This window comes from Mobula hypostoma, chromosome 22 (genome assembly GCF_963921235.1).
Source record: "Mobula hypostoma chromosome 22, sMobHyp1.1, whole genome shotgun sequence".
NCBI classification, from domain to species: domain Eukaryota; kingdom Metazoa; phylum Chordata; class Chondrichthyes; order Myliobatiformes; family Myliobatidae; genus Mobula; species Mobula hypostoma.
This window is the reverse complement of record NC_086118.1, coordinates 5,081,202-5,104,061: the sequence shown is the minus strand read 5'-3', so window position 1 is coordinate 5,104,061 and position 22,860 is coordinate 5,081,202. Positions and strand designations below refer to the sequence as shown.

At 43.4% G+C, this 22,860-nt stretch overlaps 1 protein-coding gene across 1 annotated transcript in view; it reads right to left on the bottom strand.

Moving 5' to 3' along the window:
* Window positions 1–267: 267 nt before the first annotated feature.
* The window catches only part of acox1 (acyl-CoA oxidase 1, palmitoyl), a 71,828-nt gene continuing 49,235 nt past the window's right edge, over window positions 268–22,860 (bottom strand). The window contains exons 11-14 of the mRNA XM_063030926.1: window positions 15,856–15,961; window positions 12,840–12,983; window positions 11,478–11,684; window positions 268–6,359 (exon numbers count right to left, since the gene is read on the bottom strand). Coding sequence (XP_062886996.1) covers window positions 6,309–6,359; window positions 11,478–11,684; window positions 12,840–12,983; window positions 15,856–15,961 — 508 coding nt within the window. The 3' untranslated portion in view covers window positions 268–6,308. The remainder of the gene's footprint in view (window positions 6,360–11,477; window positions 11,685–12,839; window positions 12,984–15,855; window positions 15,962–22,860) is intronic.

Genomic DNA, 22,860 nt, shown 5'->3' with positions numbered 1-22,860 from the left:
TAGGGGATTAAAATCAACAACTAATAGCATGTAAAATGGTAATGCAGGTTGAAAGCATTATTCCTTTATCCATCTCTAGAAACATAAGGAAATGATGAAAAGTGGACAAGAATTAATTGAACACGCACACACCTAAACACAAGTATTAATGTTAAAGCTATTAAATACTTGCAAAAGGTCTTCTTTCTGAAGATATACAGCACAGGCAGTGACAGTTGTTATGATGTTGTTTGCCATGCCCGGGCCATGGTTTCAGTCACAGGTAAACATTCACAAAGACTCAAGGTGCCTGTTGTACTGCTATTTTATTAATCATACATATATTAAGTTGTATTTAAAATGCAGCACTGATTATATTAACAAATTCAGCATAGGATCAACAGACCACATCAGTCCCTTCAAAAGATCAAAGAAATTCATAATTAATTCTGCAGGATCATCCTTAGGATCATCATAATTTAAGGACAAGTGGCAGAAGGATTTCAAATATTGGTATCTGTGAAGACAGCTGACCCTGCTTGCTGAACAGCAAGTCTACTCATTGGTGTGAACATTGTATACAAAGTTCCCTTCTCAGTTTTGTGATAAAGCTTGGAATTAATAAGGTTACGAGGTTGCCTGAAGTTCTAGACTCCCCTTCACTTCCCAGAGGTTACAAAAAGTGCACGCCCAGCTTCAGGGATCAGAGTAGTCCAAAGTGGGGCAGCTAAGACTGGGAGAGACATCGTAACTGGAGCAAAATAAGAGTGCTAGGATTTTCAGTCCAATCTCTAATGGCAGAAATTCTGGTTAATTCTAAAAGCATCATTTATTTAAAAATTTTAATAAATTGAAATTGAGAGCTATAAAACACAAACCGAAATCGAATTTGATGTAAAAGTCCCATGCTGAGCAAGTACAGCCATCTGACGCACAAGGCTTCTGGGTACAAAAAAGCCTTGTGCTTCAAACTTTGGAAGTAACTAGATACTCAATTTCATCTTGGCTACCACCCCAGGAATTAGATGTGAATAGACTGGAGAGTAATTCATCTGCTAACAATGATTATCCCTCTCAGATAAGCAAGAGCATCTGTTTTCATTCCAAATTGTACAGCAGTCCTTAAAGTATAATAAATGAGAGTGGCAAGAAAGGAATGTGTGGCAAAGAGGATGGAAGAAAAGAGAAAACAAGGTAAAGCTGAAAATAAAACAGTAGCCAGAATCATTGTGGTATGAGGGAATGAGATTCTGTGGGCTGGATTGTATATTGATATCAACTTTATATTTTATTGTCGCCAAACAATTGATACTAGAACGTACAATCATCACAGCGATATTTGAACTTACTTGATAGATAATACCAGAACAAAGGCCCAGGTCAAACAAAACCTGTATTGATTCCTCACCCCAAAAAATACTGGATCAACATATTTAACACAATTTTACATACGCCTAAAGCTGCAGTATTTTAATACTATTCATTTTTCTTACTCTATATCAGGGGTTTCCAATCTGGGTTCTACGGACTCCTTAGTTAATGGTGAGGTCCAAAGCATAAAAGAAGGTTGGGAACCCCTGCTCTATATGCAGATCTACTGCCAGATTCTCTTTCAAAAAAGTTAGTGTTTCTAATCACTGTCAGCAGGAATGCAAGAGAAAGTAGTCACTGTGAAATCCAACAGGCTTCAAATGGAATCTCTGTGCAACATCCTGGTAAGTCAATTAGTCAATAAATCTAAATATTAATGAAATAGCTAATACAATGTATGTAATATACAATCAATGTATGTGACTGATATCTGTGAACTATGCAGACTGGCATCAGCTGTTCCTTCTCCCCCAATTGTCATCCCCATTTGCAGCAGCATATGTTGAATCACACTCAGTTACAATGTTGGATTTGACAGCGGACATATGACAGGATGGTTTAAAATTTACCCATTTCCTCCATGTTGCTATTCAGACTGGAAAGCACCATGAAACTGATTCCAAAAACACTCAGAGTATCTGAAATTGTCAAAGTCTACTCGGCTGCAAGGATGCGTTTGGAAGGAGACAGAACTTAGGGCAGTTTCTATAATGAAACCCATTCTTAACATACACAGTAAGCAGACACGCACGTTGTTTTTGGAAGCAGGGCATACCACGGAGGGATTCCAAACTCAATAGCAGAAGAAACAATGGAATCTAGTTACCACTGCACCCTGGGCCACGCACCAGTGAGGGTAAGAATAAGATGATTTGGCAGATGAATGCATGGCTACGGAATTGGTGGAGGGGACAGGGTTTCAGACTTATGAATCATTGGGATCTCTTCTGGGGAAACTATAACCTGTACACAAAGGAGGTGGTTACACCTGAACCCAAGGGGGACCAATATCTTTGCGGACAGGTTTGCTAAAGCAGTTGGGAGAGGGTTTAATTTCACTTAGCAAGGGGATGGGAACCAAAGCCCCTAGGCCTTAGGATGGGGCAGTTGATATACAAGTCAATGCTTTGTGTATAAGACTGAGGAAGGACAGGCAGATGATAAGGCAAAGTTGCAGTCAGTGGGATGAGTTGAAGTGTAACATGGGGGAAAAAGCAAAAAGCGGAATAAATACAGGACTGAAGGTGTTACATTTGAATGCACGCAGTATACAGAATGAGTTTTATGATCTTGTAGCACAGTTAGAGATTGGCAGGTATGACATTGTGGGCATCATTGAGACATGGCTAAAAGATCATAGCTGGGTTCTTAACATCGAAGGATACATATTGTATTGTAAGAATGGGCCTGCAGGCTGAGGGAATGGGGTGGATCTGTTGGCAAAAAAAAAAGAAAATCAATTCTTTAGAAAGAAGTGACAAAGGATCATAAGATGTAGATCCTTGTGGGTAGAGTTTAGAAACTGCAAAGGCACAACAACCTTGATGGGAGTTATATACAGCCCTTTGAACAGTAGCCTAGATGTGGGATGCAAATTACAAGAGATAGAAATGGCAAGTAAAAAGGGCAATGTTATGATATTCCTAATGCAGGTAGTTTGGTTAAATCAGGTTGGTGCTGGATTCCCAAGAGAGGGAATTTGTAGAATGCCTTCAAGATGGCTTTTTGGGGTAACTTTTAATTGAGCCCACTAGGCCATTCTCAATTGGGTGTTATGTAATGAACCAGATTTCATTATGGAACTCAAAGTAAAAGAACCTTTAGAGGTTTAAGAGGGAGAAGTTAAAGTCAGATGTATCAGTATTACAGTAGATTTAAGGGAATCAAAGAGACATGAGAGAGGAGATGGTCAAAGTTAATTGGAAGGGAACACTAGCAAGGATAACAACAGAAAAGCAATGGCTGGAGTTTCTAGGAGCAACTCAGAAGGCACAGGATAGCTACATCCCAAAGATAAAGTATTCTAAAGGGAGAAAGGCACAACCTTGGCTGATAAGTGAAATCAAAGACAACATAAAAGCAAAGAGAAGGCATATAATATAGCAAGAAGTAGCGAGAAGAGAATTGGGAAGCTTCTAAAAACCAATAGAATGCAACTAAAAAGCCATAAAGAGCAAAACAATGAAATGTGCAAGTAAGCTAGCCAATACTACAATATTGAACATAAAAGTTTTTTCAGATATACATAAAGAGTACATACTGGATATCGGACTGCTGGTAAATGAAGCTGGAGAGGTAGTAATAAGGGACAATGAAATGGTGGACAAACTTAAGTATTTTGCATCAGTTTTCACTGTGAAGGAAATTAGAGTGTGTCAGGGGTAGAAGCGAGTGTAGCTCTTATTACTAAGGAGAAGGTGCTTGGGAAACTGAAAGGTCTGAGGTAGGTAAGGCACTTGGGCCAGATGGACTAGACCTCAGGGTTCTGAAAAAGGTAGCTGAAGAGATTGTGGAGGTACCAGATACTGGAATAGATCTAGAGGACTGGAAAACTGCAAATGTCCACTCTTGAAAGGATGGAAGCAGAAGAAAAGAAATTATAGGCCAGTTAGCTTGACTTTAGTGGTTGGAAAGATGTTGGAGTCCATTACTAAGGATGTAGTTCGGGATACTTGGAGGCACACAGTAAAATAGGCCAAAGTCAGTCTGGTTTGAGGGAAAATCTTGTCTGACAAATCTGTTGGAAATCATTGAGGAAATAACAAGCAGGATAGTCAAAGGAGAGTCAATGGATGTGTAATGTGAAAAGAAGCGGTCTCACCACCGATCCCTGTGAACCACTAGTTACCAGCAGCTAACCAGAAAGGCTTCTTTTATTCCCACTCTTTGCCTCCAGTCAATCTTCTATCCATGCTAGAATCTATCCTGTGATATGCACACTTGTTAACCAGCCTCAGATATAGCACTTGTCAAAGTTCTTCTGAAAATCCCAGTACACAGTTATATGCCAATGATTTAATGTTGGAATTTATAGCTTTGTGACCAAGTTTGCAGATGATACGAAGATAGGTTGGAGGGACAGGCTGTGTTGAGGAAACAAGGAGTCTGCAGAAGGACTAAGGCAGATTAGGAGACTGGCAAAGAAGTGGCAGATGGAATACGGTTTAGGGAAGTATATGGTTATGCACTTTGGTAGAAGGAATAAAAGTGCAGACTATTTTCTAAATGAAGGTAACTCAAAAATCAGAGATGCAAATAAACCTGGGAGTTTTTGTGCAGGATTCCCTTAAGGATAACTTACAGGTTGTTGGTGGTAAGGAAGGCATACGCAGTGTTAACATTCATTTTCGAGACCTAGAATACAAAAGCAAAGATGTAATACTGAGACTTCATAAGGCATTGGTCAGACCTCACCTAGAGTATTGTGAGCAGTTTTGGGCCTCTTATCTAAAAGATGCGCTGGGATTGGAGAGGATCCAGAGAATGATCCCGGGAATGAAAAGGTTAAAGTATGAAGAACGTTTCATGGCTCTGGGCCTGTACTTGCTGCAGTTTAGAAGAATGACGGGGGAAATCTCACTGAAACCTACTGAATATTGAAAGACCTAGAGAAAGTAGATGTGGAGAATGTGTCCTTTCGTGGGTGACTCTAGCACCAGAGAGCATAGGGAGATGTCCACTTAGAACAGAGATAAAGGAAAAATTTTAGCCAGAAGGTAGTTAATCTGTGGAGCTCATTGCCATAGACTGCTCTGGAGGCCAGGTCAATGGGTATATTTAAAGCAGAGTTTGATTGATTCATGATTAGTCAGGTCGTCATTGGTTATGAGGAGAATCAGGAGAATGGGATTGTGAGGGACTCGATGGGCAGCATGGCCTAACTTTGCTCCTGTGTCTTATGGTGTCAAGTTACTCAGTTTTTTTTTAAAACAGCAAATCTATGGCTGAGTTAAAAACATCACAATTTCAGGGTTAAGAACCTAGCAGTTTGCACCTATCACCTTCCAGGTAGTTCTCCTTTCCCTCCCTCCCATTTTTTTTATTCTGGCGTCCTCCCTCTTTCTTTTGAGTCTTGAAAGAGGGTTTTGGCTCAAAACGTCAACTGTTTATTAATTTCTGTAGATGCTGCCTGACCTGCTGAGTTTCTCCAACATTTTGTGTGTGTGTGTTGCTCTGGATTTCCAGCATCTGCTGCATCGACTGTGTTTAATGACTTTGCAGTTGTTTCCTACTGGAAGTACGAGAAGCTGAATTCAACTATTGTCAGCAGCAGCACATGGCAAAAATGGGATCTTTTAAACTTAAGGACAATTGAAAAAAACTGTACAATTATTCTGCCAACAAAAAGACATGATTAGAGTGAAGGCTCACAGACAAGAAAATACTTTGTTCTTGTGGGGAGGCGGGGATTTGCTCCTTTAGATCACATGCCAATCTTCTATCTTCAGACTCTGCAAGCTTTCCTTTCTTGATTTTAACCTTTATTCCCCTAATGTAGCACTAATGTTGACATGCAGCAGGCTAGGGCAAGTAGTCATGTTAGTATCCAGCATGCAAGAGGAAGTGCAGAGATTTAAAAAGTTTTTTTAAAAAAAGGGTGAAAATCAGATCCACACCTTGTGGTCCCCAGTACCTGCCAGTGTTAATTTTAACCTTTGAGGAGGAGGAGGAGGAGGAGGAGAACTGAAACTCTGCTGTTTCACTGCGGGCATACTTTAAACTCCACATACAACACTATGATCAGTGAGGCAGTGGACGTGAAGTGGGCAGGAAGTCTGATTCACAATGGTACCAAAGCACAGGATGAGGGAGGTGACTTGAATTACTCATTCCAGAGACTGTAGCTGATAAGGACTGCAACTCTAATGGCTCAGCAGCTGGAAAGACTGAAATTAAAGATTCAGAGTTTGATCTACGGCTGTGTCCAACTTCTTGTGCAAAGAACTATCAGCAGACTCTCAGAGTTTGGACTGCAGAGGCTTCAGATATTTGTAGAATGATTCATGAACCTGAAAACAAGAAACAAACCATATTCAGTTTCTGTTAACCAAACAATCTGCAGAACCTGTCCGACTGCCTCTTACAAGTGATTTCCTTCTGGCTCGATCCATTCTCACTTATAATGATCAACAGTTATTAATCGGACAATGTATTGACTTTTATCAGTGATCCAAACTAACATCAGATAATCATTCCCACAGCCAGCTTCAGAAATTCCAGGTTTAAAGCAGCTACAAAGTAGAAAATGTCAAATTGCACTAAACCTCTTCAGTTTGGCTGTGAGTGGAACTGAAAATACAGGTTGAAACTCTTTAGGCCAGTACCACTGAGTTCTGACTGACACTGTACCACAGAAAATTACCTCGATCTCGTCCAAACAAGACATCTCTTCGCAGATTAGACATTCCCCAGGTTACGTAAGGGTTCCCACACCCACTTCTAACCCAAAGCGGCTGTCATTTGGCATCACAAAAACTACAGTGGTCAGTTAATGAGCCAAAGACTAGTATAGATCCTAGTTAAGTTTAAATCTGAGTTAGATCTTAGAATTAATTAGTTCTGCAAAATAGATTGAAAACATGCTGGTCCACAGGTGATTGAGCGGAGAGTTACAACCTGCACTCTATTTATAAGAGATGATACTTTATACTTTATTGTCGCCAAACAATTGATACTAGAACGTACAATCATCACAGCGATATTTGATTCTGCGCTTCCCACTCCCTGGATTACAAATCGATAGTAAATATTAAAAACTTAAATTATAAATCATAAATAGAAAATAGAAAAATGGAAAGTAAGGTAGTTCAAAAAACTGAGAGGCAGGTCCGGATATTTGGAGGGTACGGCCCAGATCCGGGTCAGGATCCGTTCAGCAGTCTTATCACAGTTGGAAAGAAACTGTTCCCAAATCTGACAAACAAGCACTCACAACACGCTGGAGGAACTCAGCGGGTCGGGCAGCATCCGTGGAAACGATGAGTCGACGTTTTGGGCCGGAACCCTTCATTAGGACTGAAGAGGGATGGGGCAGAGGCCCTATAAAGAAGGTGGGGGGAGGGTGGGAAGGAGAAGGCTGGTAGGTTCAGCTGAAAAACCAGTAATTTGAAAGACAAAGGGGTGGGGGAGGGGAAGCAGGGAGGTGATAGGCAGGAAAACAATGGGTAGTAGGAGGAGGCGGAACCATGAGGGAGGTGATGGGCAGCTGAGGGAGGGGGCAGAGTGAAATAGGGATAGAGGAAGGGAGGGGGAGGGAATTACCGGAAGTTGGAGAATTCGATGTTCATACCAAGGGGCTGGAGACTACCCAGACGGTATATGAGGTGTTGCTCCTCCAACCTGACTTTAGCCTCATCATGGTAGTAGAGGAGGCCACGTATGGACATATCTGAATGAGAATGGGAAGCAGAGTTGAAGTGGGTGGCTACCGGGAGATCCTGTCTGTTGTGGCAGACAGAGAGGAGGTTCCCAAATCTGGCCATACGCAGGGTAATAAGCAGAGTAAAGGTAGGTTAAATAACATTAGCTTTTACATGTTAAATGTATATCAAAGCATGGAAATATATGGTGACATGCGCTGTTTGTGTCGACAGACAACAATCAAGATGAGCTTGGGGTAGCCAGCAAGTGTCGCCCTGCTTCCAGCGCCAAGATGGCGTGCCCAAAACTTGTACATCTTTGGAATGTGGGAGGAAACTGCAGCACCCAGAGGAAACACACGCAGTCCAGGGGAGAACATACAGACAGCAGCAGGAATTCAGCCTTGATCTTACAAGCGTTATGCTAACCGCTACACTACCATGCCACCAAGTAGATTGATTTAGTCAAGTAGCTTCCCCTGGAAGGCAATGAAAAGGCAGACTTGAATATTCACAAGAACAAACTTTATACAAAGGCGAGCAGGAATAAGTGTCCATCATTAAGCAGTCTCAACACCTAGCTCATGCTCTCTTCTCATTACTACATCAGGGAGGAGGTACAAAAGCCTGAAGAACACACTCAACTTTCCAAAAACAGCTTCTTCCCCTCCATCATCAGATTTCTGAATGGGTAATGAATCCAGGAACACTCCCTCGCTATTCTTTTGCACTGATTATAGCTACACTCACAGCACGCTGGAGGAGCTCAGCAGGTCGGGCAGCATCAGTGGAAAACGATCAGTCGACGTTTCGGGCTGGAACCCTTCGTCAGGACTGGCTTATAGCAGCTTTTAAAAATATCTTGTGTTGTACTGGGTTGTCACAAAAGAACAAATTTCTGAACATACGTCAGTGATAATAAACCTGATTCTACCATCAACTAACACACATCAAAGTTGCTGGTGAACGCAGCAGGCCAGGCAGCATCTCTAGGAAGAGGTACAGTCGACGTTTCAGGCCGAGACCCTTCGTCAGGACTAACTGAAGGAAGAGTTAGTAAGAGATTTGAAAGTGGGGGGGGAGGGGGAGATCCAAAATGATAGGAGAAGACAGGAGGGGGAGGGATGGAGCCAAGAGCTGGACAGGTGATTGGCAAAAGGGATATGAGAGGATCATGGGACAGGAGGTCCGGGGAGAAAGACAAGGGCGGGGGGAACCAGAGGATGGGCAAGGGGTATAGTCAGAGGGACAGAGGGAGAAAAAGGAGAGTGAGAGAAAGAATGTGTGTATAAAAATAAATAACAGATGGGGTACGAGGGGGAGGTGGGGAATTAGCGGAAGTTAGAGAAGTCAATGTTCATGCCATCAGGTTGGAGGCTACCCAGACGGAATATAAGGTGTTGTTCCTCCAACCTGAGTGTGGCTTCATCTTTATAGTAGAGGAGGCCGTGGATAGACATGTCAGAATGGGAATGGGATGTGGAATTAAAATGTGCGGCCACTGGGAGATCCTGCTTTCTCTGGCGGACAGAGCGTAGGTGTTCAGCAAAGCGGTCTCCCAGTCTGCATTGGATCTCGCCAATATATAGAAGGCCACATCGGGAGCACCGGACACAGTATATCACCCCAGCCGAGTCACAGGTGAAGTGCCGCCTCACCTGGAAGGACTGTTTGGGGCCCTGAATGGTGGTAAGGGAGGAAGTGTAAGGGCATGTGTAGCACTTGTTCCGCTTACAAGGATAAGTGCCAGGAGGGAGATCAGTGGGGAGAGATGGGGGGGGGACGAATGGACAACGGAGTCACGTAGGGAGCGATCTCTGCGGAAAGCGGGGGGGGGGGAAGGAAAGATGTGCTTAGTGGTGGGATCCCGTTGGAGGTGGCGGAAGTTACGTTGAATAATATGTTGGACCCGGAGGCTGGTGGGGTGGTAGGTGAGGACCAGGGGAAGCCTATTCCTAGTGGGGTGGTGGGAGGATGGAGTGAGAGCAGATGTGCGTGAAACAGGGAAGATGCGTTTGAGAGCAGAGTTGATAGTGGAGGAAGGGAAGCCCCTTTCTTTAAAAAAGGAGGACATCTCCCTCGTCCTGGAATGAAAAGCCTCATCCTGAGAGCAGATGCGGCGAAGACGGAGGAATTGCAAGAAGGGGATGGCATTTTTGCAAGAGACAGAGTGAGAAGAGGAATAGTCCAGATAGCTGAAAGCAGGATCTCCCAGTGGCCACACATTTTAATTCCACATCCCACTCCCATTCTGACATGTCTATCCACGACCTCCTCTACTGTATAGATGAAGCCACACTCAGGTTGGAGGAACAACACCTTATATTCCATCTGGGTAGCCTCCAACCTGATGGCATGAACGTCGACTTCTCTAACTTCCGCTAATGCCCCACCTCCCCCTCATACCCCATCTGTTATTTATTTTTATACACACATTCTTTCTCTCACTCTCCTTTTTCTCCCTCTGACTATACCCCTTGCCCATCCTCTGGGTTCCCCCCCCTTGTCTTTCTCCCCGAACCTCCTGTCCCATGATCCTCTCATATCCCCTTTGCCAATCACCTGTCCAGCTCTCGGCTCCATCCCTCCCCCTCCTGTCTTCTCCTATCATTTTGGATCTCCCCCTCCCCCTCCCACTTTCAAATCTCTTACTAACTCTTCCTTCACTTAGTCCTGACGAAGGGTCTCGGTCCGAAACGTCGACTGCACCTCTTCCTAGAGATGCTGCCTGGCCTGCTGCGTTCACCAGCAACTTTGATGTGTGTTGCTTGAATTTCCAGCATCTGCAGATTTCCTGTTTTCTACCAACAACTATTGTCCTTGAAGAAAACAAATTTTAAACAGGAATAAGTGAGGTCAGCCAACACATACTGATGGGGACAAATGGTGCGACAATGCTTGCAGAGACATTTTTGCTTGTCACACTCGCAGTACTAAACCCTAATGGAGTGGAAAAACAACCTTTCGTTGCAAGGAGATGAAAGATTACACTGAGGCTGGTCAAACTCACATTCAGCAGGGACTTTGCTCAGTCAGTCCAAACTCATTCAATCCAAGTTCCAAAGCCAACCCCTGCTGTACCATGCAGAATCATGGCAAATCAAGGCACGTAAGCAATCCATTGAGACACAAAATACATCTATCGTCCCAGTCACAGGTTCCTGCTCTTAGCCAACAGAGCTAGAGCTGACAACACCTCAAACAATTGATCATCCAAGCAGATTTGTTTTTTAAAAGTTTATAAAAGATATTTACAGACTTTCATATAGCAAACTCCATCACAATCTGGTAAGAATTACCTTCCTTGACTATCCTCTACAACTCTAGCACCAAATACATTAAATCTAGCTGTAATTCATCTTCATTTAATCCAAATGTTTGCATTTATACATTTTACCCAGCGCTGCTTGGAAGAAGAGAGATAAGCACAGCCTTAACCACTCTTCTCACAGCAAACGTTCTCCCAGTCTAGCAAAGCCATGTAGATCCCCCCTATACCTCACCCAGTACTAATACATCCTTAATGTGATTAGGACTGTAAACCCTCATGCTCCAGATATCAGGGAATTCCCAACTGTTTGCTTTAATCTTCCCTCTTCACTCTCAGTCCTGCTGACTAGTGTTGACTTGAAGCATCAACTGGCCATAAGCCGCTCAACCTGCTGAGTTGGTCACTTTCATTTTCCATGCTCCAGATTCCAGCATCAGCAGTTTCCTGTTTACTTTCATACCCCCTGACCAATTAAAGCTTACAGATTTTTTATTTACCTCAGTTTTGTTCAGAGGTGAACGTTTTGCCCATTCGAACATGTGCTCATAAACGTTGCCATCGTAGCGGCCGAGCACTGATGAAAGAATGGCGTCAGGGTAGTCGAAGGCGTCCACGAGAGCCACGGCATTGGGTCGGATTGCAGCCAGCAGCTCCTTCACACGTTGCTGCACCTGGGAAATCTCCTGGTCGTTAAAGATTCCAGCCTGCAGAGGACAATTATGTTAAAATAGACGGCACCGATCCACATCACACCTCATGCTCTCACACATCATGATACAATCTCGCCCCAGGAATCCAAAGGGCATGTAGCACATTCCAAACCCATGCTCTAGGACTGTGGACCATAAATTCTCACAGACATAGCTGGCCCATCAAAGTCTATGCCAGCTCTCAGAGCAAACCCAGCAATCACAATGCCGCATTAAATTTCCCTGTAAGCAGACCCTCCATTTCCACTGTTGATTCTTCCAATCAGCTAACATACTAGGGCAACCTGCAGTAGGTAGCCAAGTAACCTTTTAACCCCGTCTTTGGACTGTGGGAGGAAACTGGGACAGCTGACTGAAACCCAAGTTGCCATGGGGGAGGGGGGGAGGAATTGCAAACATTCAGAAAAAGCGATGCAACAGACTTTTAACATCGTAAACCAGCAAGTTCTTTGTTAAGTCTCCCCTCTTGCTGTGAAACAGAGATACTCTCTTTCTCTTTTATTAGGGAGAGAGCCTGTGATATGTCGAATACCGGGTGAATGAATAGTCTTTGGGGTACTGCAATTCTGTGTCTTTGCTGTTGCTTTGCTGCACACTTGAGTGCTCGGTGGGGGGGGAGGGGGATCGTTGCCTGCTGCCCCTTATACACAGGAGGGAAGGGACCTGGGGGGAACTTCGGGGTTCTAACATTTAAATGTCATTCATTCTTCGGGGGCAGTCCTGTTTTTTGTGGATGGTTGTGAAGAAAAAGCGTTTCAGAATGTATATCGTATACATTGCTCTGACGTTAAATGTACCTTCGATTTTATAGACAACGCTGGAGGTCAGGATCAAGGTGTGAAGTAACAGCTCCACCTGGTGTGCTACTCTGCTGCTCCAGTCTCAATTTTAAAATCATAGATGCTTCCTGTTTTACAATATCTCTATGTTGAAATTAAAAAGCAAATCCTGTAATCCCTGATATACACACTGTCCATCTCTTGTGGGGTTACAGGGTTTTACAAAAAGCCAGCAGTCGCTAAACATACAAGCCTCAGATAGTGTGAGGTCTTAGTGACTCCATTCACCACAAATATAGTGCTTCATCTCTAGATGCTTCTGTCAGGTCTCTATGCCTACATTCCCGTGGCTGTAACTTAACCCACTTACATGTAAAAAGTCTCCCGAATTCTTGCTGATTCCATACACGGCATACAACTGGAAAAGCGTACAGAGAACATCATGGATTGAGACGTCTGTGATCTCAGACAGTGTGGCAGCAAACAGCTTCACCACCACGTAGTGACAATGAGCCTAAAGGAGACAAGAAATAGAACACAACAGCATGCTCAGATGACATATTAGATTAAATTAGATCAGATTCAACTTTATTGTCATTGTGTCGAGTACAGATACAAAGCCAATTAAATGCATTTAGCATTTGACCAGAAAAGCAAAGAATATTGTTATTTACAAAATAACTGTGAATAAAAAAGGTGCTACAGCTCACAAATATAAAAGTACTGAGACAGTACAATACAGATGCAATACTGCTTAGCGCTGTGATGTGAGGTTCAGCAGGGTCACAGCCTCAGGGAAGAAGCTCTTCCTGTGCCTGCTGGTGCGGGAGCGGAGCCTCCTGTAGCACCTACCGGATGAGAGGAGAGGAAAAAGTCCATGGTTAGGGTGAGATGCATCCCTGATAATGCTTTTCGCCCTGCCCAGGCAGCATTTATGGTAGATGTTCTCAATGGTGGGCAATTGGGTGCCGATAATCCGCAGGGCAGTTTTCACCACACGCTGGAGTGCTTTGCGGTCCGATTCGGGACAATTGCCATACCACACTGAGCTGCAGTTGGTGAGTATGCTCTCAATGGTACAGCACACAACTAATGAGTTATGGAATCAGAGCTGAACTAAACAGCACATTCAGATGACATACAGAATCAAAGCACAAACAAACACCATGTTCAGATGAATCCTTCTTACAGAAAGAAATGACAGGGGAACAAAATGGGCATTGGGCTTTGTTACAACCTGGAGGTTGGAACTGAACGTTTATCGCATACAGTGCGGCTGAGTAGCTTTGCTTGACTCGTAGTCACCCAAGAACAATGAGCACGTTCACACGCACAGGATTAGCAGGTCAACATTAATTGATAAATGAACAAGCCTGCAAAATCACCTAATCACATGATGTCACATGAGCAGTCACATGGTGGATAGGACAGGCTTCTTACTGCAACAATCAGTACCACCCATTTGGGGAAAATGTCCATGCCAGTTTCCCTGCTGTATGACTGTTATATAGCACTCTCCATATCCCTTTCAGGAAACACCAACTTGCTTTACTGTTCACAAAACATTTCTAAGGTGTGGTCAGTTTAATAAAGTAAACACAGCTGTCAGCAGAAAGAGGAAGCTCTCCCTAATATGGTAATGGCCAGATAATCTACTTTATTAATACTCAGTGAAGGATAAATATCAGACAGGATGTTGGGGTTTACTCCCCTGATCTTTTACCTCCACCTAAGAGAATAAAGAGGAGCACTGGCTTAACTACTTATCTGAAAGATAATACCCAAGTCTGAAGGACTCCCCAGGTCCACAGTGGACAATGCTCAAACCACTGGATTGGATTTCAAACCCAGCACCTCTACCCGAACCAGCTGAGCCATGATAGACTGACCATCTCTCCGCCATATTTAATAGCTCTATGTATTCTTCTCTATCCCATACATTTCCAATACATACAGTACATTATTAGCTCAGTATCATATACAAACACAATTTTCCCAAGTTCTTCCAAGTGAGCTATTGCCACTCAATACCTTGTCCCTCCACACTTCGCACTGACTGATGCAGGGCTTTAACCCATAAAATTCTAATGCAGAATTTCAACCCATAATGCCTTTCCTCCCACAGACATCATTTGAGTTCCTTTAGCAGATTTTTTTTGTTGTTCTAGCATAATCTTCAGCTTCAGAGAACAAGCGTACCATCGTTGCTGTACTCGGTAAATGCTTCCTGCACTAGGTGTCATACCACGTGTTTACTAGAGCTTATTATGCATTGGTATTCCATCACACAACACAGCCAAGAGAGCAAAGATCCAGCCACCACAGAAGACCTGGATGTGGGGGTAGAAGGGTGGGTTGGCAAGTTTGCAGATGACACAGAGGTTGGTGGTGTTGTAGATAGTGTAGAGGATTGTCAAAGATTGCAGAGAGACATTGATAGGATGCAGAAGTGGGCTGAGAAGTGGCAGATGGAGTTCAACCCGGAGAAGTGTGAGGTGGTACACTTTGGAAGGACAAACTCCAAGGCAGAGTACAAAGTCAATGGCAGGATACTTGGTAGTGTGGAGGAGCAGAGGGATCTGGGGGTACATGTCCACAGATCCCTGAAAGTTGCCTCACAGGTAGATAGGGTAGTTAAGAAAGCTTATGGGGTGTTAGCTTTCATAAGTCGAGGGATAGAGTTTAAGAGTCATGATGTAATGATGCAGCTCTATAAAATTCTGGTTAGGCCACACTTGGAGTACTGCATCCATTTCTGGTCGCCTCACTATAGGAAGGATGTGGAAGCATTGGAAAGGGTACAGAGGAGATTTACCAGGATGCTGCCTGGTTTAGAGAGTATGCATTATCATCAGAGATTAAGGGAGCTAGGGCTTTACTCTTTGGAGAGAAGGAGGATGAGAGGAGACATGATAGAGGTGTACAAGATAATAAGAGGAATAGATAGAGTGGACAGCCAGCCCCTCTTCCCCAGGGCACCACTGCTCAATACAAGAGGACATGGCTTTAAGGTAAGGGGTGGGAAGTTCAAGGGGGATATTAGAGGAAGGTTTTTTGCTCAGAGAGTGGTTGGTGCGTGGAATGCACTGCCTGAGTCAGTGGTGGAGGCAGATACACTAGTGAAATTTAAGAGACTACTAGACAGGTATATGGAGGAATTTAAGGTGGGGGGTTATATGGGAGGCAGGGTTTGAGGGTCGGCACAACATTGTGGGCTGAAGGGCCTGTACTGTGCTGTACTATTCTATGTTGACAATACCAGGGGGAAAATTATCACCTAAAACAGAACAGAAGGGAACAAAATATGGGGTAGATGACTTTGTAAAGAAAGAGAAAAACAAATTGATCTCCCACAAGAGTGAAGTACCTTAACTAGCAGAGCTCACCTCTGATGCTTTGACCAGGTCGATGGCAGTGTCGTTCCAGGCTTCCTCCTTGCTGTTTCTGCGTCCCAGCTCCACATGGTAATTATGTGCAGCTTCCTCAACTAAACTGCACATGTATAAGAGGACAGAGAAAAGGTTACTTAAGCTAGCAATGAGGAGGGTTAATAACATCTTTCAGGCCCTCCCCCTATATATGCTGGATTTAGTGAGAGGTGTCTGCCCCTGTTTCAATCTTCTTTTTCTCCACCAGGCAGGAAAACAAAGATTCACATTAAGTATCTCTCAAAACAAAGAGTTGTTCAGGTCATTTATGTCTGAAGTGCGAATAATCAGGGCAGAGTTGTCTGTTGGGATGGGGTGGCAGAGCTGGGTTTTAAAGTTCACATGTCTATAGACAGGCGTAAAGAACCCTAACAGACAGTTACGCAGTCATGGAGCACTAAGGCACAGAAACAGCCCATGCAGTCCGTGCCAACCTGATCTCCTGCCTGGTTCCCTCAACCTGTACCTAGAACACATTCTTCCAAACCTTATTCATCCATCCACCAAACACTTCTCTGAAATCAGTGGTTCCTAACCAGAGGTCCAAAGATCCTCGGTTAATGCTAGGGGTCCACTGCATTTGAAAAAAACAAATCTTAAAAGTTATAATTGAACTTGCAGTTACCATTTCTGCTGGCAACTTGTTACACACTTGCACCACCCTCAGTGAAGTTTCCCCTCAAATATTTTACCTTTCACCCTAAACTGGACTTTCTTTTGAAAGTTCAGCTCAGAATGCTATTTGCTTATTTTTATTGTTTGCAGTTTGTTTTTTTCCTTCACATTGGTGTTTGACAGTCTTTTTTTAAAAAATGGGTTCTATTGGGTTTCTTTGTTTTGTAGCTGCCTGCAAAGAGACAAATCTCAAGGTTGTATATAGTCTACATACGTACTTTGTACCTGTATCACCCAACCTGAAGGGAAAAGCCTGCATGCATTCACCCCATAACCATTCACATAGGTAAATGACCAGAACAGCACACAACACTCAAAATTCAGCCCCACCATCTCGTACAAATTCAACATAACATGGCAACTCCTGTACTCAGTGCCCCAATTTATGAAGGGCTATGTGGTAAAAACTCTCTTTAGGGCCCTATCTACCTGTGATGCCACTTATTCAGAGTGAGGATAGAAGCAATAGTTACAAACCAATGAAAAGCCAGTTCCACGGAGATTGTTATTTAACCCGGTTCACTTAAAGCAACGTGATCTAACAACATTCATCATCTCCAACCTGAGTATTGCTGCAGACTTCATCATCATATTCCATTGACAGCACTCTGCCATTCAGTCTGCAGATTCAGCCTCTTGATAAGCCAAGTGGGATGAAAATATGGAGTTGAGGTTACAAACAGATTGGCCATGATCTTATTACATGAGCTTCTGAGTCCTGCTTGTAATTTGTAACAGGGCGACTATGGTGCTTCTGTAAACAGCAATCTCCACATGGCGGATTACAGTCTGCACTCCCTCACTTTACCCATTCCCTTGATGTAATTGCTTGTTCACCTTCCTCCATGGAACTCCACATGGATGCTCCACCACAGTTCTGGGGGAGATTTGCACTGTCTGAGGCGTCATCCTTCAGATGTCAAGTTAAACAAAAGCTCTACATTCTCCTACTGGGGACTGCTCTCTCCTGTGGCATAAACCACAATTTTCTCCAAACACTGAAGAACTGTTTTCAGCCCACTGTGGGTTCTATACCTTTCCCAGATCATTTGACCCCTCATCCTAACAGTAATAGGACAGATGTGCACCCTAGTAACACTGCATCCACAGTGATCACCTTGGCCTTCCAGTATTCCAAACCTCTGTGAATCAACATCCCATCTGGCACTAGATGAAAACTTAACACAAATTCTGCAATTGGCGTCTTCTATGAAGTCATTCAAGCATTGCCAACAGACATGAGAAAATCTGCAGATGCTGGAAATCCAAGCAACAGTGTGTGTCGCTTGCCAAAAGATATTTCCTTCCAGCCACCCAAATGCTCCAACTTACAAGTTCTCAGTAAATCCCATAACTTCTGTCCATCGTAGAAACTTACTGTGGTCCGATTGGTTAATTCCTTTTGCACATCTGTGAATTCATACTTCACCACAGACTCAGTAACTATCTTCCTACATTGGAATATGCAACTGTCTCCTTGTTATTAACTTTCATTCTTAACACATAGAATGATTAGTCTCTAATTGACACAAAGGTTGGGGGTGCTGTGGACAGTGTGGAGGGCTGTCAGAGGTTACAGTGGGACATTCATAGGATGCAAAACTGGGCTGAAAAGTGGCAAATGGAGTTCAACCCAGAGAGGTGAAAGGTTGTTCATTCTGGTTGGTCAAATATGATGGCAGAATATAGTATTAATGGTAAGACTCTTGGCAGTGTGGAGAATCAGAGCAATCTTGGGGTCTGAGTCCATAGGACACTCAAAGCTGTTGCGCAGGTTGACTATGTGGTTAAGAAGACATACGGTGCATTAGTCTTCATCAACTGTGGGATTGAGTTTAAGAGCCGAGAGGTAATGTTACAGCTTTTAGGACCCTGGTCAGACCCCACTTGGAGTACTGTGCTCAGTTCTGGTCGCCTCACTATAGGAAGGACGTGGAAACCATAGAAAGGGTGCAGAGGAGATTTATAAGGTTGTTGCCTGGATTGGGGAGCATGCCTTATGAGAATAGGTTGAGTGAACTTGGCCTTCTGTCCTCGGAGCAACAAAGGATGAAAGACAACCTGATAGAGGTGTATAAGATGATGAACTACAGAACCATAGAAACTACAGCACAGAAACAGGCCCTTTGGCCCTTCTTCGCTGTGCCGAACCATTTTCTGCCTAGTCCCACTGACCTGCACACGGACCATATCCCTCCATACACCTCCCATCCATGCATCTGTCCAATTTATTCTTAAATGTTAAAAAAGAACCCGCATTTACCACCTCGTCTGGCAGCTCATTCCATACTCCCACCACTCTCTGTGTGAAGAAGCCCCCCCCTAATGTTCCCTTTAAACTTTTCCCCCCTCACCCTTAACCCATGTCCTCTGGTTTTTTTCTCCCCTCAGTCAGGGCAAGTTGTTGCTGTTGTTGTTGTTATTATTATTATGTGTTTTTAAAAAAAAACAGAGAGTGGTGAGTGCATGGAATGGGCTGCTGGCGATGTTGGTGGAGTCAGATACGATTGGGTCTTTTAAGAGACTCCTGCATAGGTACATGGAGCTTAGAAAAATAGAGGGCTATGGGTAACCCTTGGCAATTTCTAAATTTCAAAGAGGCACCAACAACAACCTGACGCTCACCAGCTTCAAAATACTGTTTCACTTGCAGTCTCACATCCATGCTAATACTCTTCCTAGATATCTTCGATGTTCTACCCTCACTGGAAGTTGCAGGCCATTTTCCAGATATTATGGGTGAAAAAAATGGAATAAATTGGCGACAGCACAAGAACATTTAGCCATGTGGGGGAGGCAGAGCATGAACTAATACATGATTGGCTGTAAGTGGCTCAGAGCATATGTAAAGCACTTTCATTGGCTGATTGAATATTTACTGTAATGGCAGCCGCTTGAGAAGTTTTAGTGTTGTTTAGAATGAACTTTTGTCATTTTAAATTTCATTAAAGAATTGTATGAATCAACACTACACAAGGTGGCATTATACAGGGTCTGGGTGGATTAGACACTTCAACCCTAGGAAACGAATACTCCCTGTCTCTCTATGCCTCTCAATCTTACAAACCTCTATCAAATCTTCCCTCAGCCTCCGCCGCTCCAGAGAAAACAACCCAAATTTATCCAGCCTCCTGTGATAGCACATGCCCTTTAAACAAGGCAGCATCCTGGAAAACCTTTTCTGTACCCTCTCCAAAGCCTCAATATCCTTCCTATAGTGGGGTGGCTCAAACTGTATACAACACTCCTTTTACTAGGAACAAATTTGACTTGATCACAAAAAGGCAGCATAAACTCAGAAATTGTTAAGTGATTTTCAGTGACCATTTTGGACGCAGTCATCCTAGTAGAAAAAGGGATGGATTACCCATACAGACTCCAAAAAGATTTTGATAAGGTTTTGTGCACAAGTCTCTTTGGGCAAAAAGCAAAACACAGACTTGACATAAACTGCATATAACAGATTACAATGATTACAAGGGAGGAGATATTGTGAGTGGTGGCCAAGGGGTATCAGTATTAGACTAAATGGCAAGTTTCAGAACAAGACAGCAATGCAAAGTCATAGCCCAGGTTGTACATGGGCATTGTCAGAAGCATGGATCCATAAACACTTCAAAACACTATGAAGGCTGAGGCTCAAGTGAAAATAAAAAGTATACCAAACTTAAGATTCTCAAGTAAGACTCTCAGACTCTCGGCGGGAGAAGATGGCAGCACGTGGCGTGTGCACAGCTCTCCGGTGAAAAATGATATCGTATCTGTTAAATAGGGGCCGTGGACAATTCTGATCTGATGGATAATGGACGTGAAAGCACAGAGGAACATCTGGAGAAATTTCTGAAATGCCCGTCCGCTGCTGTCGTTACTGTATGGTCCGGAATCTTTCACAGGGTAGGCCTCAAAATCCCCGGCCTTGCCTGCTTTTGGCGACCGAGAAGGAGGTCGAATCGTTCGGCAGAGCTCAGCACTCGGTGTTGGAGAGCTGATCAGAGCTCCAAGTTTTTGGATGACTCAGAGTCGGATTGTGGTCGGCATGGCAGGGAGAGTTTTTCTTCCTTCTCCCGTCTGCGTGAGATGTGGGACATTTGAGAAACTTTGAACTTTACTGTGCTCATGCACTTTCTTCATCAAATTATGGTATTGTTACACTGTTTGTAACTATATGTATAATTATGTGGTTTTGTCAGTTTTTCCAGTCTTGGTCTGTCCTGTGTTTTGTGATATCACACCGGAGGAAATAATGTATCATTTCTTAATGCATGCGTTACTAAATGACAATAAAAGGGGACTACGTGTCTTCATAATCTAATAAAGGACATAGGTGAACAGGTCCATGGCTTTCTTCCATTTCTCCACATTGCTGCTGTGTAAGCAATTCACATTTAGATCGCAGTATTTACAGTATTTTAGGTGCATCAGTTTTGGTTTTGTGTTATTTATTCTTAATATTCTCAATTTTTAAAAACAATTCTGCTTTTTATTATGTTTATTACAAAGTATAAAGTTTTTCTGCTGAACACAAATTATACAATTACAATAACAAACTAAAACAATCTAGACCAGGGGCTCCCAATCATTTCTATGCTATAGACCCCTACTAGTAACCGATGGGTCCGTGGACCCCTACTTGGGAACCTCTAGTCCAGTCCCTGGTTTTTAGTGGGCGTCTTTCCTCCTTGGAGCTGCTTTTATTTTTTTAGGTTTTTACTTTATGTACTTGTTCCCAGCTTTCACCATCTTGCTAGATATGATTAGCTGTAGTAAAGCGATGTAAAAATTCAAAAAGGGATGCAGATTTGATATTTATCCCTAAAAATTTGTACTTAGGTACTTGCCATGGGATGATTTTTGACAGTTTGCCACCTCTCAAACAGTAAACATCAGCGTCATTCATCTCTGCTCTAGATCATAGTGATTGCAGCACAATCTCAATTGGAGTCCTGGGACTCCTATTGACAAGGTGCCACACGAGGCTGCGAAACAAGATAAGAGCCCATGGAATTACGGGAAAGTTACATACGTGGATAGAGCGTTGGCTGATTGGCAGGAAACAGAGAGTGGGAATAAAGGGATCCTATTCTGGTTGGCTGCCGGTTACCAGTGGTGTTCCACAGGGGTCCGTGTTGGGGGCCACTTCTTTTTACATTGTACATCAACAATCTGGATTATGGAATAGATGACTTTGTGGCTAAGTTTGCTGACGATACGAAGATAGGTGGAGGGGCTGGTAGTGCTGAGGAAACAGTCTGCAGAGAAACTTGGATAGATTGGAAGAACGGGCAAAGAAGTGGCAAATGAATTACAATGTTGGAAAATGTATGGTTATGCACTTTGGCAGAAGAAATAAACGGGCAGACTATTATTTAAATGGGGAGAGAATTCAAAGTTCTGAGATGCAACGGGACTTGGGGGCCCTCGTGCAGGATACCCTTAAGGTTAACCTCCATGTTGAGTCAGTAGTGAAGAAGAAGGTGAATGCAATGTTGGCATTCATTTCTACAGGAATAGAGTATAGGAGCAGGGATGTGATGTTGAGGATCTAAAAGGCACTGGTGAGACCTCACTTGGAGTACTAGGGGCAGTTTTGGGCTCCTTATTTAAGAAAGGATGTGCTGACGTTGGAGAGGGATCAGAGAAGATTCACTAGAATGATTCCAGGAATGAGAGGGTTAACATATGAGGAACATTTGTCCGCTCTTGGACTGTATTCCTTGGAGTTCAGAAGAATGAGGGGAGACCTCATAGAAACATTTCGAATGTTAAAAGGCATGGACAGAGTGGATGTGGCAAAGTTGTTTCCCATGGTGGGGGAGTCTAGAACAAGAGGGCATGACTTAAGGATTGAAGGGCGCCCATTCAGAACGGAGATGCGAAGAAATTTTTTTAGCCAGAGGGTGGTGAATCTGTGGAATTTGTTGCCACGGGTGGCAGTGGAGGTCAAGTCACTGGGTATATTTAAGGCAGAGATTGATAGGTATCTGAGGAGCCAGGGCATCAAAGGTTATGGTGAGAAGTCGGGGGAGTGGGACTAAATGGGAGAATGGATCAGCTCATGATATAATGGGAGAGCAGACTTGGGCCGAATGGCCGACTTCTGCTCCTTTGTCTTATGGGTCTTACGGACATCAAAACATAGCCTGTCAGCACATTTTAACCATAAGATAATAGAACATAGATGTTGTGTCGACCATGTAACGTTTCCTAGAGACGGCCTAGCAAATTGCTCTCTATTTTTCTTTTTTTTTTAAATATAATTTTTTTAAAGATAATGTCTACACTCCCCCC